A 17,452-nucleotide genomic window follows, 5' to 3' on the forward strand; every position below is an offset into this window, starting at 1 on the left:
AGCAGTTGTAAATCAAAATGATCAAAAGATTATTCTGTTTATTTGTTAAAAAATGTAAAATTAATAATAAAGGTTTACTAATTCCATACTATTCAGTTTTGGATTGCAGCATTATAAAGATCTTTTAAAAGTTTGTTCTGAATGTTATATGATAGAAACCATGCGTGCCATGAAACTACAAAAAATGATAAAATGCTGATGGGAAAAACATCTCATGCATGAAAATCAGGTTTCACTGTGGCTGAAGACAAATGTTCTTTTTAATTAAAGCTTAAAAAAAGTGGGAACACTTCCCTTGAATGAGAAGATGGCACAGTTCCTCCAAGAGAAGAGTTTTAGCATTGGACATAAAGGACTGGAGTAATATTTTAAACACCAGAGACCAAAATCCTGTTACATTTTAGTTCCATAGAACACTTCCTGGAGAGTGTGTGTATGAAATAAAGACAGAAGTTAATGAACCTACAGTGGGAGCGTACTGTCTTGATCTGGGTGGACAAATTTCTATTCTTCTGAAGAATATTTTTCCATTTGGAAAATTGCCAAAAGCTTAGTAGTGTGCAGTCTTAACCAGTACGGGGTATCGGTGTGATCTTTGCTTCATCAGTCCATACATTCTGCAGGGCAGGAGATTAACATAAACGGGAAAAGCCCAGAGAGATAGCTAATTCCAAAATCTGCATTGATGACAGGGACATTACATTCGAAGAGACATGGATTGAAGTTATAACTATAACATTAATTCCTCAGCCTATGTTCCCTGTGGATGTGGTTCCTTTGAGATCATGAAAATAGTCAGAAAGCGAGAGAGCGCGAGCAAGCGAGAGGCGCACGAGGGAGCGAGAGAGAGAGAGAGGGGCGCACGAGAGAGCAAGCACGAGAGAGAGAGCCGCACGCACGAGAGGGAGATAGAGAGAGAGGGGCGCACGAGAGGGAGCGAGGGGGGGATGCCGGGGGGGGGGAGACGGCGAGGGAGAGAGGGGGGAGGGAGAGAGAGAGGCGCGCGCACGCAAGAGACAGAGAGGGGTGCGCGCGCGCACGCGCGCGAGAGAGAGACAGAGAGAGAGCGCGCGTGAGCGAGCAAGCGAGACGCGCGCGCAAGCGAGGGGGGGGCGGGGGGAGAGAGAGCGCGCCGGGGGGCCAGGGCGCGAGGGCGAGGGAGAGGCGCGCGCATGCAAGAGACAGAGAGAGAGGCGCGCACGTGAGAGAGAGAGACAGAGAGAGAGGCGCGCGCGTCAGTGAGAGACAGAGAGAGAGGCGCGCGCGTCAGTGAGAGACAGAGAGAGAGGCGCGCGCGTCAGTGAGAGACAGAGAGAGAGGCGCGCGCGTCAGTGAGAGACAGAGAGAGAGGCGCGCGCGTCAGTGAGAGACAGAGAGAGAGGCGCGCGCGTCAGTGAGAGACAGAGAGAGAGGCGCGCGCGTCAGTGAGAGACAGAGAGAGAGGCGCGCGCGTCAGTGAGAGACAGAGAGAGAGGCGCGCGCGTCAGTGAGAGACAGAGAGAAGCGCGCGCGCGTCAGTGAGAGACAGAGAGAAGCGCGCGCGCGTCAGTGAGAGACAGAGAGAAGCGCGCGCGCGTCAGTGAGAGACAGAGAGAAGCGCGCGCGCGTCAGTGAGAGACAGAGAGAAGCGCGCGCGCGTCAGTGAGAGACAGAGAGAAGCGCGCGCGCGTCAGTGAGAGACAGAGAGAAGCGCGCGCGCGTCAGTGAGAGACAGAGAGAAGCGCGCGCGCGTCAGTGAGAGACAGAGAGAAGCGCGCGCGCGTCAGTGAGAGACAGAGAGAAGCGCGCGCGCGTCAGTGACAGACAGAGAGAAGCGCGCGCGCGTCAGTGACAGACAGAGAGAAGCGCGCGCGCGTCAGAGGCAGACAGAGAGAAGCGCGCGCGCGTCAGAGGCAGACAGAGAGAAGCGCGCGCGCGTCAGTGACAGACAGAGAGAAGCGCGCGCGCGTCAGTGAGAGGCGTGCGTGAGCGAGCAAGCGAGAGCGAGAGAGAGAGAGACAGAAAAAGAGAGAGAGAGAGAGAGAGAGAGAGCGCGCGAGAGCGAGAGAGGCGCGCGCGCAAGCGAGGGGGGGAGAAGAGAGAGCGCGCGCCGGGGGGGGGGGGGGGGGGGAGAAGGGTGAGGGAGAGGCGCGCGCATGCAAGAGACAGACAGGGGTACGCGCGTGCGCATGAGAGAGAGAGAGAGAGAGAGAGAGAGAGAGACAGAGAGAGGCGTGCGTGCGCGAGAGAGAAAGAGAGAGAGAGAGAGAGAGAGAGAGAGGGGGGGAGAGAAAGTGCGTGCAAGAGAGAGCAAGAGAGCGAGAGAGAGAGAGGCACGTGAGTGAGAGAGAGAGAGAGAGAGAGAGAGAGAGAGAGAGAGAGAGAGAAAAAGAAGAGAGAGAAAAAAAGCTAATTGGAAATGCCCCTCAAACAGGGTCTGACACTACGAAAGTGAGGCAGTGTTATCAGCAATTGGTTGGTGAACAAGATCCTTGAAACAAAAAAGTGAAATAGAATACTGATCCACACAAGGCTGCAGAAAATACACCATATTGTCACCTTCACAGCTCCTTTGTTAAATCCCATTCCTCTCATTTGCTCCATATTCTGAATGCTTCAGCTTCCTAAACTCTACTTACGTCAACTGTTTCTGCGCCTATGGATTTCAAGACATTGCATTTCACATTCTTACAAAACTTTTTCTTTGCATGGAGCGGTATCTTTTGGTTAATTTAGTTCAACTTACCTGCCACTTGCCTAGATGATTGCAACTTAAACAACACCCAAGACATCCCCTTGACATCAACCAGGCCAAAGCATTCTGCTGTGGCGAATAACTCCATACTCAAAAACATACACTCTCTCCACCACTGATGCTCAGTAGCGGCAGTGTGTGCCAACTCCAAGATGCACAGCAGAAATTCACCACAGCTTCTTGGACAGTACCTTCCAAGCACATGGTGGTATTCCCTTATCCTACTGGATGGACGTGGTTTCGGCTTTGGAAGAAGCCTTGGTGAATTTCTGCAGTGTGTTTTGTAGACGGTACACACGGCCGCTGCTGAACATCAGTGGGGGGAAAGTTGAATGCTTGTGGATGTGGTGCCAATCAAGTGGGCTGCTTTGAATTGATTGCTGTGAAGTTGCTTAAGTTTTGGTGGCATTGGAAGTGGGCAGTAAGTTGAACTAAATCAGAAACCTGAGGGCTAACATTTCCACTTCGTTTGCAAAAAAAATGAAGTGCAAAATAAGGGAAGGTATTTCTTAAGATGAGATCCAATGCAAGTTCAAAATCAAGTCAAGCTTCACTGGGGGATCTTAATCTTCAGGTACATAAGAGCAGGAGAAATCCATTCAGTCCCACAAGGCTGCTCTGCCATTTGCCGTTTTAGATCTTGGTTTATTAATTAGAGCTTTATCAATCTCTGTCTTGAACTTACTCAATGACTGACTACCCATAGACCTATTGGGTAGAGAATTTCAATGATTCACCGTCCTCTGAGTGAATAGGTTCCTCCTCTTCGGAGTTCAAAACAGCTTGCCCTTTATTCAGAGACTGTGTCAGAGCCAGATCCTTGGTGGCTAAAATATTATCTGTTCTTAACCTTTCATTGATGTGTAAATTTAACGATAAGCAGGTACAATTCTTTTTCTGCTTGCTCATCGTAATGACAAACTGCAGAAACGTTAAGGTTATTAATACAAGTCTGAGGCATGCATTGTTTCTTGGTGATTGTAGTGACAAACAAATCAACAATAACAAAATGATGTGATTTTCAACATTGTTCAAAGTTCATTTTTATGATTAGTTCATGGATTATATCTACTTACAAGAGTCCAGGATGAGGTCTCCAAACCAGCTTTTAAACATACGGTAATGACCACAAACTGTGGAGAGAACAAAATTCATACATGTTAAGTAACGCTGTACTTTGATCACATAAAATTCTACAAAACAATATCGTTACCATGGTAAATATAAAGTGTTGCGTTTTTGATTCCTGTGTACAAACAGTTCCTGAAATTCATCCAAACATAATTACGAGCTGTATCAGAACCAAACTGCCCAGTGCCTTTCAATGATAATCTTATTGCAATTTTTAGGTGTTAGTGAAAGATGTCTGATGTGCATATGAAAGGTCTAATATCAGCCCATCTTTCAATGATCCTGATAAAGTACATCTGCCAATGCTCCTACGTCATTATTCACTTTGGCTCATTTGGTCATTTCATGTTTCACACCATTCACCAGATCAATACGTGGCACAACTGATCTTGTGAATCCTTGTCTCTAAATACACCCTGAAAAAAAAAGTCTTACACGCGGATGAGAGAATGTAGCCCCATCTAATGCATGATAAATATGACAGAGGCCCAGTTTCGTAAGGACCTGACCCTTTTCTGGTGGGTTCCACCTGCCAACCTCCATATGAAGCTACAGCAAGTGACTGACAAAACCCCTGCGATATTCCGTGCATAATTTTGGCAAAAATCAGAAATGTGACTTTTTTTTCTTCTTCTGAACAAATGTTCAAGTCTAAAGCTCATATAATTCTTTGAAGTTTAGCTTTTCAAACAGCAGTGAAATGAACGTAATGGGTTAAGGTTTCCTGGGCATAATGCTGCCTTCTTCCCTCCAGATGTAATCTAGTAATTCTCCTCCCAATCCCTCGAGGCTACCACAACACTGTTCTTGTGCAATTCTCACCTGTTCACTGTTGTTCTCTTTATCGTGCTCAACAGCAGAAAACACAAGGGACAGATGACTTTTCAAACAACACATCAAAAGCTTTGTGTCTGATTAAGAAAGGCTGAGAAGTCTAAAAGAAATATTAATTACTACACTCAGTCTAGCTGTTAGCTGAGACACCCAATTGCTGGAAGAGTGATTTTGTTTTCAGAATAAGCTCTGTTCAAAAGAAATAAAGTCCACTTTGCTTAAACAATGACATTTCAATCCTGATAAATAAAAATTCTGAATGAACATTACACTGAACTACTGTTTTTTGATATTAAGATAGCATTCAATAATCTATGCTCTCTTCATTGTTAATACTTTGATCATTTTATTCTTTCCAGGAATTTGAGTTTTTGTTCCTGTCTACATATTTTGCATGATAATAAAATGTGAGGCTGGATGAACACAGCAGGCCCAGCAGCATCTCAGGAGCACATTTTGCATGGCAGGTTCTGTATCGTCAGTTATTGTTTAGATAGGGTTTTAAAGAAGTGTATCTATAATCACAATTGCTTTAAATTTCACTGATAAGCAATATTTTGTGTAACGTTAGAGTGTACCGGCCCTCTGAGCAGCCAAAATCATTCACTTTTGAGAGATGGAGATATATTATGTTAAGTAATAAATGACTTCAGTGAATCTTGTGATGGTTAATATTTTTAGCAGTGCTTTTAACATCCTTCCAAAATTTTCAGCTGTTTTGCAGTATACTGGGCTAAGTTAATGATAGATTTTGACATGAACAATGGCACTTTAAGGTGCTGCAGGGTAACAGCTTTTATCCTCTCATATTTCCCAGTGAGTTGAAATTTCTGACTCATCATCGACTTCAGCTTCCCATCATGATTCTCCGTACGTCAATGTCACAAGCATTCCACTTGTTGCATAAACCTTTTGTTTCCTTTTCTGGTCAGCGACCAGAGCTCATATTTTATGTCAAGTTCTTGATTCAATTTTTGTTATCATGTTAAACTTTCTTGGCTCAGGTTTCAACTCGTCTACCTCTTTGTCGGATCTCAATGTTCCAGTAATCTCAGTTTGGCTACAGCCACATAAAAGAATACAGTCATCATACTTTTTCTTGATTATTCATTCATGGGATCTGGACATTGCTGGCTAAACCAGCATTTACTGCCCATACCTAATTGCCAGAGCACAGTTTTGAATCAATCACATTGCTGTGGTTTTGAAGTCACATATAGGCTAGACCAGTCATCTTCCTGACAGGGCATTACTGAACTAATAGGTATTTTTTTCAACAATCAACAATGATTTCATGGTTATCACTAGACTCTTAACTCCAGATTTGTACTGGATTCAGATTCCACTACAAGCTTTGGCAGGATTTGAACTCAGGTTTCCCAAACATTATCTGTGTCTCTGTGTCTATCAATAACATCACTAGGCCATCACCTCCCCATTTTGGGCCCACAGAAATTACTGAACCAAATTTTGGAAATTAAAGTCAAGTTCTTTGGGTCATAAGTAATGCTAGGTGCGTTACTGCTGTCCAAGTTCCTTGTGACCTTGTGACATTGCCCATTTCCTCTGGGAGCTTCTGATTCTAGCTAATTCAAAATGGGCAGCTTGGGCACTCTAGGGCAGGTCTAGTGAACACAGGAGAGTTGGATAAGGAGAACACACACCAAACACTGCAGTAGCTGCTGTCTTCTGATAAAGCTTTAAAGATGAAATAATGAATGGGTAAGTGGATAAGTTGATGAAAGGGCGAGTGGGTGAATACATTTTTCTGAAAGGTCCCAACCCGAAGTGTTGGCTTTCCTGCTCCTCTGATGCTGCTTATCCTGCTGTGCTCCTCAAGCTCCACACTTTGTTATCTCTGACTCCAGTATCTGCAGTTTTTACTATCTGGCTGAATGAATATTGAGCGGGTCAGGTGGGCAAGGGAACAGTCAATTTGAGGGCGAGTAGTCGTCAAATGGTGAAGGTCAACTGCCCTTCTCAAGGACAGTTAGGAATTGAGAACAAGGGCTGACCTTGCCGTAAATATCCATATGCCATGAAAAGATACATTGAAAACTCTTGAAAACAAACTTGACCCTCAATACCAAAAGGACAAAGCTGCGATAAAGCAGCATAGCAATATTTTATACAGAATTAAAATTGGGTATTATTGAACATAAAACATTACACATCATACACATTACACATCATACCCGAAGGTTGCAAGAACAGCAACTCATATTCCGCCTGGGAACCCTGCAGCCATATGGTATCAATGTGGACTTCACCAGTTTCAAAATCTCCCCTTCCCCTACTGCATCCCTAAACCAGCCTAGTTCGTCCCCTCCCCCCACTGAACCACACAACCAGCCCAGCTCTTCCCCCCCCTACCCACTGCATCCCAAAACCAGTCCAACCTGTTTCTGCCTCCCTAACCGGTTCTTCCTCTCACCCATCCCTTCCTCCCACACCAAGCCGCACCCCCAGCTACCTACTAACCTCATCCCACCTCCTTGACCTGTCCGTCTTCCCTGGACTGACCTATCCCCTCCCTACCTCCCCACCTATACTCTCTCCACCTATCTTCTTTACTCTCCATCTTCGGTCCGCCTCCCCCTCTCTCCCTATTTATTCCAGCTCCCTCTCCCCATCCCCCTCTCTGATGAAGGGTCTAGGCCCGAAACGTCAGCTTTTGTGCTCCTGAGATGCTGCTTGGCCTGCTGTGTTCATTCAGCCTCACATTTTATTATCTTGGAATTCTCCAGCATCTGCAGTTCCCATTATCTCTGACACATCATACACATATGAGCGTGTGTCTTTATAGTGCTTTGTTTAATTTTATTTAAATTTATTTATTGATGTTAAATTTATTTAACTTTATTTAATATACTTGTATGTTACAGCCATGCTTTGTACTTTCCTGGTCACAGATGAGTCAGTGGAGCTCCTCCCTGACAAATAAGAAGCCCGTTTTCCAAAACCTCATCGAGACTAAGGCCTTGCTGTTCTCACATCCCCCTGACCTGCTCAACCCTGCAACTATGTGGTGCTGGCTCGAAGGGCTGAATGGCCTACTCCAGCACCTATTGTCTATTGTCCACTGAGTGGCCAGCAGGACAGTGGCAACCACTCTGAGGCTGCTTCACGTCATCTTAATGACAGCCATTTCCTCGCCTTCCTGAGACATTCTCTCCAGGTTTTGGCAGAGCTGGAAGTGGCAACGGAGGTGAGGCAGAAGTTGGGAGAAAAAAATGGGAAAGGCAGAATTCAATTACCCAGAAGTAAAAATTACAATTCCAAGAGTGTGGAGTTTCTCATTCTTGCAGGCAGCTCTGGCATCAATTCCCTGCTAGTCCTCTAAACCTCATGGGCATCCTGCTGCACTCATGTTTGACATGTGTCAATCATGTCAGGTAAAGTTTTGTGGTAATAAGTTACATTTTATTTTCCTTTTATTATCAGCTGCTACTAGATTACAATACCCACATCCCCATGGCTCTGGACCAGGTGACCCGCTTTCAAGTCCCATCTGCTCCAGAGGTGTGTTACAACAGGTTGGCTAGGTGGAAGTAAGCAAGCAATATTATTCTAAGAAGTGTTCAGGCACAATCATCATGCAAAATCTCTCTGGGAACTTTATCCAGTTAACGAGTGAAGCATCATTCTGAATTACGTGTATTTATTTAAAACGCTGCATTTCATAGGAATATAAGAACAAGAGTAGGCCATTCAGCCCCTCAAGCCTGTTCTGCCATTCCATGAGATCATAGCTAATCTGTAGCCTAACTCCATATACCTGCCTTTAGCCCATATTTCTTAGTACCTTTGCTTAACAAAAAACTACTTATCTCAGACATAAAATTAGCAATTAATCTAGTATCATCTGTTATTCATAGAAGAGAGCTCCAAACCTCCATCACTCTGTGTGTAAAAGCGCTATCTCTCCTGTACAGTCTGGCACTAATTTTTACATGATACCCAACTTCTCTTCTTTCCCTTCCCAATCCAAAGACTTTTCACTTGGGCATTGCATTTTACCTTTGATGAACAAAGAAACCTTACAGTCTAAGCTCGTTGGGTTTCAGCGTCAGCAACTAGCATGGTTGTTACGGGCCCAGCTAACTTGTCTGTAACATTGATCCAATTGGGATTAAAGGTATTTCTCTCAAAGAGCTGTGCCAGCTGCGCAACACTGGATATCTGCAGTCCTCCGCAAACAGCATCAGACTTGGCAGGGCAATGCATGCCACTGTCGCAACAATCTTAAATCAGGGCATCAACTCTAGCCCAATAAAGAGTGTACGAGAACATGACAGGAGCAGTAGTAGGCAAACCTAAAAATCAGACAACACATCTGGTGAGGTTTCAACAGAAACCTACGTGTGCTAAGCAGCTGCAGCAGAATTAAGCAATCTCACAACTAATATATCATATTACTGTTTCAAAGATAGTAGGAACTACAGATGCTGGAGAATCTGAGACAACAAGGTGTATAGCTGGATGAACACAGCAGACCAAGCAGCATCAGAGGGGCAGGAAGGCTGACGTTTCAGGAGGGTCTAGGCCCAAAACGTCAGCTTTCCTGCTGCTCTGATGCTTCTTGGCCTGCTGTGATCATCCAGCTCTACATCTTAGAACATAGAACATAGAACAGTACAGCACAGAACAGGCCCTTCAGCCCACAATGTTGTGCCGACCATTGATCCTCATGGATGCACCCTCAAATTTCTGTGACCATATGCATGTCCAGCAGTCTCTTAAATGACCCCAATGACCTTGCTTCCACAACTGCTGCTGGCAACGCATTCCATGCTCTCACAACTCTCTGCGTAAAGAATATCAATGTTCTGCTGTCCCATCACATTCTATGAATGGTGGTAAACAATTAACTGAGAAATTGATTCCACCACAGGAACGATAGTGGCCCCAGCATGTCACTGAAGAAGGCCAAGCTGAAGCAGTTGTCGACATCTTCAGCTAGATTGATGAATGGATGATCTATTTTGGTGTCCTCCTGAGGTCCCCAATGTTACAGATATCAGTTTTCAGGCAACCTGATTGACTCAATAAATGGGGAAATGACTGAGTGCACTGTTAAGCGAAGGTTATCAGCTCTGAGGGCATCTCAGTTATCATACTGAAGACTTCTGCTCCAGAACAAGTTGTGCCTCTAGCTACATCGCTCCAATACTATCAAACACAGTCTGTTTTCCTCTCCATGATATTTGGAAACTAGTGTGATTCTTGTTTCAAAATAACATGGATCTGGTGGCTTCCTGCCACATGTGCAGACTACTGCAGGGTATACATGCAGAACCATCCTGTGTGACAGCAATCCAAACAATGTTTCATCCACTGAGGGAAATTAATTTCCAACTCACTTGCCTCTTATAGATACAACACAACCAACAAAGACAGATCATGCAGGAAACTTAATAATTTCATATGCCTATAAAACAATGTGAATTACATGTTCAATTTTTGACAAATTTTTGGTTATAAGTTAGTTTATTACAATGTCTCCCCTCAAAGACAACTGGATCATTCACTGCATAAACAATGCAAAGTTACACAGCAGCTGAAAGCTTAATTATCTTCTGTACCTGAACCCACTAAAAGCAACTCCAGAATTCAAGACGACATGTAGATCAGAGGTAATGGGGGAAACTTCTAGAAACAATTATTGGGAAAAGAATTAATAATCACCTGGAAAAGTGCAGATTGATTCAGAAAAGTTAGCATGGATTTGTTAGGGGAAAATTGGGTCTGACTGGAGGTTTTTGGAAGAGGTAACAGAGTATTGGTGAGGCCAAAGTTGTTAATGAGGTATACATTGTCATTAAAAAGGCATCCAATACAGTGACACGCAAATGATCTGTTGGAAGTGAGAAATTATGGAATAAAGAAACAGTAATAGTGTAGATTTAAAAAGCATAATGTCTGTGGGCATATTTTGGGCTGCAGGAAGGTTTGGAGTAGAATCCCCTGGGAGCCTTGCTTTTCTTGAGATATATAAATGATCTAGATATTAATGTGCAGGGACAATTTCAAAGTTCACAGTCCATACAAAACCTGGAAGAATTGTAGTTTGAGGGGAGGACAGAGCAGAACTTCAAAAATACATTGCCAAATTGGCAGAGCGGGCAGAAAACAAGAAAAGGTGGCGATCACAGCAGGTCAAGCAGCATCCATGGAGTGACAGCAAGCAAATGTTCCAAGTTGAGATGACTCTTCATCAGAGGTAGATAGGTGGTAGGTGATGTTCGATGTGGAAGGTGATGCACTTTGGTATAAAGTACATGAAGAAATAGTACAAAATAAAGGATTTTATTTTAAGGGCTGTACAGGAGCAGAGAGACGAGTGCTTATGAGCATGTCATTATGCTATTGTGCTACACAGTAGCAGCACAATAGAGCGAACTGTTAATAAAACATGTAGTATTTCAAGGTTCAATAATAAGGGCAAAAGTACAAGAGCAGAGAGGTGTGATGATGAACCTAAAAAGTTAACTGGTTAGACTGTAGCTGAGAGGTTGTGCACGGTTCTGAGCTCCACACTTTGGGATGATGGGAATGCATTTAAGAGAATGCAAAAGATGTTTACAAGACTGAGGGATGAGAAGCTTCAGTTAGAGGATGGATTGGAGAAGTTGGGACTGTTTTCTTTGGACAGAAGAAAGCATGGAGGGGACTTGGTGAACATTTTCAAAATCATGACGGGTCTGGACAAAGTTGGTAGGGTAAGTGCATTCCCTCTAGTAAAATGATAGAATACCAGAAAGCATAGTTTTAAAGCATTTTGCAAAAGAAGCAAATGCAAGTCAAAAAAATTCATACAGCAAGTGTTTGGAATGCATCATCTGGAAGTATGGTGGAGGCATGATCAATTGAAGCATTGAGGCAGTGAATGATTATTAAAATAGAAATGATGTGCAGGCTTAAGATGGCAAGAAGTTTGGTACACAGTCAAAATGTTCAGAGAGCTGGTGAAGACCACAATTGGCCAACAGCATCCTTCTGTACCATAACAATCTTTTTTTATTCACTTGTAGGACGTGGGGGCACTGGCTAGCCGGCATTTCACGACCGCCTTTGTTGCTTTGAGATTCTGGATTCCTTGAACACTCTTTAACCTTAGATCTATAGACTGCTTTAATGTTCCATAGGACAAATATCTTGTCTCAATACTATCTAGGACCATGAATAGGCACTCATGGTCTGTAGATATGCTTCTATAAAAGAATGCCCCAAATATGTATTTTTCAGCTGACAGATCAAATTTCATGTGCTCCCATTGGTGACTCAGTCAATAATCTGTGATGACAGTTAAATTTTGCACCAAGAGTTGATGTGGTTTTGTTGTAATGGTCTAACATTCAGCATTTAGAAAAATAAAATTTATATTTTCATGTATTCTGAAAACAACAAAAAAATGTAGGTGCTAATGTGCATTTCTACGTCTTTTTTTAAATTTGGAAAATAGAAAATCATTTCTATAACATTTATTTAGAAACTTGAGCTGTTCTATAACCTTTTCCAAATCATTAAAGATTGAAAATACTTATTAGATCTGTGTATTTCCAATGTGCAAGTTCAGTAGAAAACAGCTAGGGAATTATCCTTGTTGCCGAAGATCACACTTTCAGCAACTGTGTTCCTTCAATGGTTGGATAATGTTTGTTACAGTGCCATTTGACATTATGATATTTACTTTCCTAGCACTCTGCCTTGGAGATTGTTTACAAATAGGTAATTTCATTCAGAATCTATTATGGGGTTCTTAAACATGGAAAACATTCTGCCCATTATCATCTTCATTACCAAAGATTCTGTACAGTAAATTTTGGTTTCTTGAGTACTCTGCATATTCTTTCCAAAACTTCTTTTCAGAATCGGTGAAAGAATTTTTCACCTGTTAAATTAATTGAGAAACCTGTTTGCTTGAAAAGGATTATATGAATATTAGTCTCATTGCTCTCTGTAGAGCCATGTGGTGTCAAAATGGTTGCCATGTTTGTATATTGTAAACACTGCATTTCAGGAGATGAGAGATAATGGGAACTGCAGATGCTGGAGAATCCAAGATAACAAAGTGTGAAGCTGGATGAACACAGCAGGCCATATAGCTTTTGTGCTCCTGAGATGCTGCTTGGCCTGCTGTGTTCATCCAGCTTCACAATTTGTTATCTTATTTCAGATGAGATGGGTAGGAAATGATCATAGAAGCAACTCAAAAGGATAAGGTGCATTGAACATTCGAAGTTAGAACTGACAAAAGATGTAGCTTTGCAGATTTATTTGTTTTATTATTTGGAAGTAAAAAGATTCATGATAAGGCAAGAGTATTTACTGGTCTGAAGATAGTAAATACATGATGATTGTGGTTGACAGTAGTGATTCACAATGGGAAACAAACATCTCAAATAAGTACCTTAACTCAAAAAAAATTTAAATAATCTGGCAAGAATCTGTTAGAGGTAAAGTAGCGCAAAATACAGTTCAGCTAACAGTGTAGATGAGATGAACTTTGAATAGCTTTTGCCTTTCCTCAGAGAAAATATTGCACTTTTTGTCTTTATGATTGAATCGTGGTTTTAAACAAAAAACCTTTGTTAATCTTAGATATTTTAAAAATTCATTCACTAGATGTGAGTGTCATTGGTTAGGCCAGCATTTATTGCCCATACCTAATTTCCCAGAGGGCTGTTGAGAATCAATCACATTGTTGTGGCTGTGGAGTCATATGTAGGCCAGACCAGATATGGACAGCAGTTTCTTTTCCTAAGGGACATTAATTAGCTAGGCAGGTTTTTTCCAGCAATCGACAATGGTTTCATGGTCATTAGACTCTCAGTTACAGGTGTGTTTTGAATTTATGTTAGGATTTGAACCTGGGACCACAGAACATTATCTGGGTCTCTGGATTAACAGTCTAGCGATAGTACCACTATGCCACTGCTTTTCCTGTAAAGTGGTTGTATAGGGCAAGCAAAGAGCTTGAATTTGCCATCTCTTATAAGAGGCTGAGAAAACAACAGGTCAGATTTAACCTGTTCTACTATCTTTGAATAGCTCCTTAGTTGTGTTTTCAGAAAAGCTTCACGAGGAAGGCAATCAACTTTTTCAATACAGTAGTTTCGGTACTCTTGCCTTGCACATGCAGAAAGCATATGGAAATTCACCAGGAGACATGCAAGAATTAATCCTCCATTAATATCACAATATTTATAGCTTATGAGGAATTACAAAACTAACTTACTGTATAAACCATATTTCCTAGTAGTAAGCGGCCAGGCGTCTTTCCATTTCCAAATGCAATGTCTGCAGGAAGCAAAAAATGTTAAAGTGAGTTCAATAGTTCAAATTAGTAGTTGCTGAAAGCTCCCAGAAAATAATCCCACATCTGCTAGTCATATCGTAGCAGCAGATTTTTCATAGTTAACGTGCGATCTGATATTTAGAAGAACCAAGTTATTCCGTAAGGGCATCACAGAAACTGTCCCTCCAGGATTACTGTAATAAAGATGTAATAGCTGCAGCAGAATTTCGTTTTTCTTTACTTATTATGTGCACTGAGGCAGTTTTAGTGAAATGCACAGAACAATGTTTCTTCAAACTTTTAAACCAAATTGGAAAAATGATTTTGGGAAATTCAGTTTGATACCTACTGGCAGTGAAAAATTGACAGTGAACTCCGTAAGAATTGAGCTAAGGACATTTAATGAGAACAAGGACAATAAATCTTTGTATATCCATAGCCAAAACAATGACTGAATTTTTTTATGCTGCAATAGATGAAATATATTACCATAAATGCCATTGGTATTATTCACCTTAACTTTTAAATGATCTTTAAAATGACAAAATTGTTGTCTTGACTCCAAAATTCACTTTTTTCCAATATTTCTTAGGAAGTAAAACAAGGAGAGCCCTGTAATTATGGTGAGGATGCAGGAAGTTGGATAAATAATCTGCAGGTACAAATTTCCAGGAAACGTTTCATAGACAACCAAATGAATACTGTAGAAAATTACAGTAAAATCCTTTTTTGAATGTCTAAATTAAAAGGTAAAAATCCCACATAACACAGGGTAGTTGCAACCATTTTATGGGCTCAAACAAAATGGACAAATTTCGGGACTTATCACGCTGTACCTGTGTTACGGATGCGTACCTACCAAATGCCAATGAATTGCCTATTCCCTGATTTAAAATTCTTGTAGGAAACTAAAAAAAAAACACTGCTTTATTCAGATCTCCCTAGCGATTGCTGCAGCACAAGCACAGAATTTTCTTTCGTTGAGGTCTGTTAGCTTATCGCTGTCTCCCTTGCTTTCTTCTCCCCCATTTAAAAAGGAGAGCTTGAAAGAGGAAGCTCAATTTATACTGCTATTGATCTGTCTTATAATGCTGTTTTTACACAGTTTAGTAAAAAAAAACTCAAAAAAATAGTTCAGCAAAATTTGTATGCATGGCAAATTGATTGTTTTAAAAATAGGAACCTAAGCATCCAAATCACCCCAACTCCATCCCACAACGTTTACTTTTCTGCACTAATAATTTTACAGAGTCCTTTCTATTTTGCTTTGTTTCACTATCATGCAAATATTGAGAGTGTTTAATACAATAAATGTTGGTAAAACATTAGGCTCTGGACAAGCAGAGACTGAAGCTGAACAGATGAGTAACTATTTAATTCCATATTTGTCAGTTAGGAGTAAAAAACAACTCAACAGACCATGGATTGTATGCATGAAGAAATAGGATAATCTGAAAAGATCTCACTAAACATTTATGTTTATCTATGCTGCTCACCATGCTCAAGGGCTTTCAGTGGGAACCAAAACAGAATAACCGAATGGAATAGGCCGTTCAAACAATGAACCCAGAAAACCTATGGGAAAAGAAAAATCCATGAGAACCATTTACAACAAACCAGCACTGTGAACTTTAACCCTTCTCTTTATCATGGTTTCAAATTCACTGTGTGTGTTTTTTGTCTTACTACCACTATGAGGCGTTTTTACTGACAACCACTTTTAATCTTTTAATGACTTGAGCTTATTTTACAATTTGTCCACAATGACATCTTTTGAAATGACTGCTATATTTTGTTTATCTGTTTCAGGCATTGTAGCCCATGTTGCTCACTGCTAAGATATTGCTTCAATCGAGATTTCATAATTATATTTAAGTGATATTTTTACATTAGCACTATCTTGCTCTAAATTTCAGCAATGAACTTTCAGCTTTCAAATAAAATTTAAGCTCTCCACATCCAAAACAATTTCTACCAGCAATTCTATGTCTGCCATTAAAATACATTCCAAACAGCTAACTTAAATCAGAAAATAATTTTACAAGTACTTGTCCTAAAAACATTTAGTGCCAAAGGGATAAGGTATAACAGTACTTAACTATTCCTATAATAATGTGCTATAAATTCACAAGTGATTTGTCTTTCTACATTCCGTTTAATTAGTTTACTGGAGATTATCTACTGTCTTAGGAGCTTCCTAATATATTAATTGAATTGAATGTATTGTCACATTTACTCATGAGTTCAGTGAAAAGCTTACAAGTCACCACTTACAGTTTGATCTTACATACAACAAAGGTACCTAAGGTACAGATTTCAGTACAAAATCTTAGGGAAAACAATAGAAAAATAAATAAAAATTCCAGCATTACAGATCATAGGAATAAATTAGAAAAATAGACAAATAAAAATCATTAGCTGAGTTGGGCATCTGAGGTGATGTTCATGCAGCCTAGATATGATGCTGTTTGTTAGTTATTTTCTGGTACAACCAAAGTATTAAAGAGGGGCCACTCATTTTCACTTTGTTATTCACATAATGAAACTGAGTGGACAATGGAAAATGAATGGGAATAATTATCCCTCTATAAGAAAATAACAATTTTGATTTGATTTTGAAATCACGAGCTTTCCGTGAGTAGCACCTTCTGATTTCACCTGACGAAGGGGCTACATTCCAAAAGCTTGTGATTTCAAAATCAAATCAAAATTGTTATTTTGAATACATCTGTTGTACTGCAAACTGCTATTGTGTGATTTCTGACTTCGTCCATCCCACTCCAAAACCTGCACCTCCATAACATAGGAAGATGGTTGTGGTCGTTGGAGGTCAGTCATCTCAGCTCCAGTACGTCACCATCCAACCATCTTCGCTGCTTCAGCAATAACTTTTCCTCTATCCTAAGGTCAGAAAATGGGGACGCTCACTGATGACTTGCACAATGTTCAGCAACATTCACAACTTCTCAGATACCGAAGCAGTCCATGTTCAAAGGCAACAAGATCTTGTTGTAAAGCAGAGGTTGATCTCCCACTCCCCACCACCCCCAACCCACCCCTCACTCTGAGAACTAAAAGTGAAACACCCAGAGAGCCACACCTTGTCCCATAACCTGTTAAAAAGGATTGTGAAAAGTGGTGCAACCTGCTTTCCTGCAAACTCTTGGCTAAATAAAATAAATCCTGGACACTTACTTTAAAAGCAACAAGGAATAATCTAACAGTGAACAAAATTATGAACAACTAAATTATTAACAAAATCGGATAAACTTCTTCTAACTACTAACTATTCTGTAATAAAACAAGATTCCAATGTTATGCAATTCCAATAAATATAAATCCCACTGATATAAAACAAAATAAAAGTCTCTCAAAATTACAGGCAGGTTATGTCTCTTCTGGAATGTTCTGTGCTTTCTCTGTTGAATATGTTGTCAGGACTGCCTTCTCCA

At 41.1% G+C, this 17,452-nt stretch overlaps 1 protein-coding gene across 5 annotated transcripts in view; it reads right to left on the reverse strand.

Moving 5' to 3' along the window:
* atp8a1 (ATPase phospholipid transporting 8A1) overlaps nt 1–17,452 on the reverse strand; it is a 348,145-nt gene that overhangs the window by 43,709 nt on the left and 286,984 nt on the right. For all 5 annotated transcript variants that reach the window (XM_059647441.1, XM_059647433.1, XM_059647431.1 and 2 more), the window contains 3 exons: nt 15,497–15,575; nt 13,941–14,002; nt 3,811–3,867 (listed from right to left, as the gene is read on the reverse strand). In XM_059647441.1, coding sequence (XP_059503424.1) covers nt 3,811–3,867; nt 13,941–14,002; nt 15,497–15,575 — 198 coding nt within the window. The remainder of the gene's footprint in view (nt 1–3,810; nt 3,868–13,940; nt 14,003–15,496; nt 15,576–17,452) is intronic.

The sequence above is a fragment of the Stegostoma tigrinum genome, chromosome 1 (genome assembly GCF_030684315.1).
Source record: "Stegostoma tigrinum isolate sSteTig4 chromosome 1, sSteTig4.hap1, whole genome shotgun sequence".
NCBI lineage: Eukaryota > Metazoa > Chordata > Chondrichthyes > Orectolobiformes > Stegostomatidae > Stegostoma > Stegostoma tigrinum.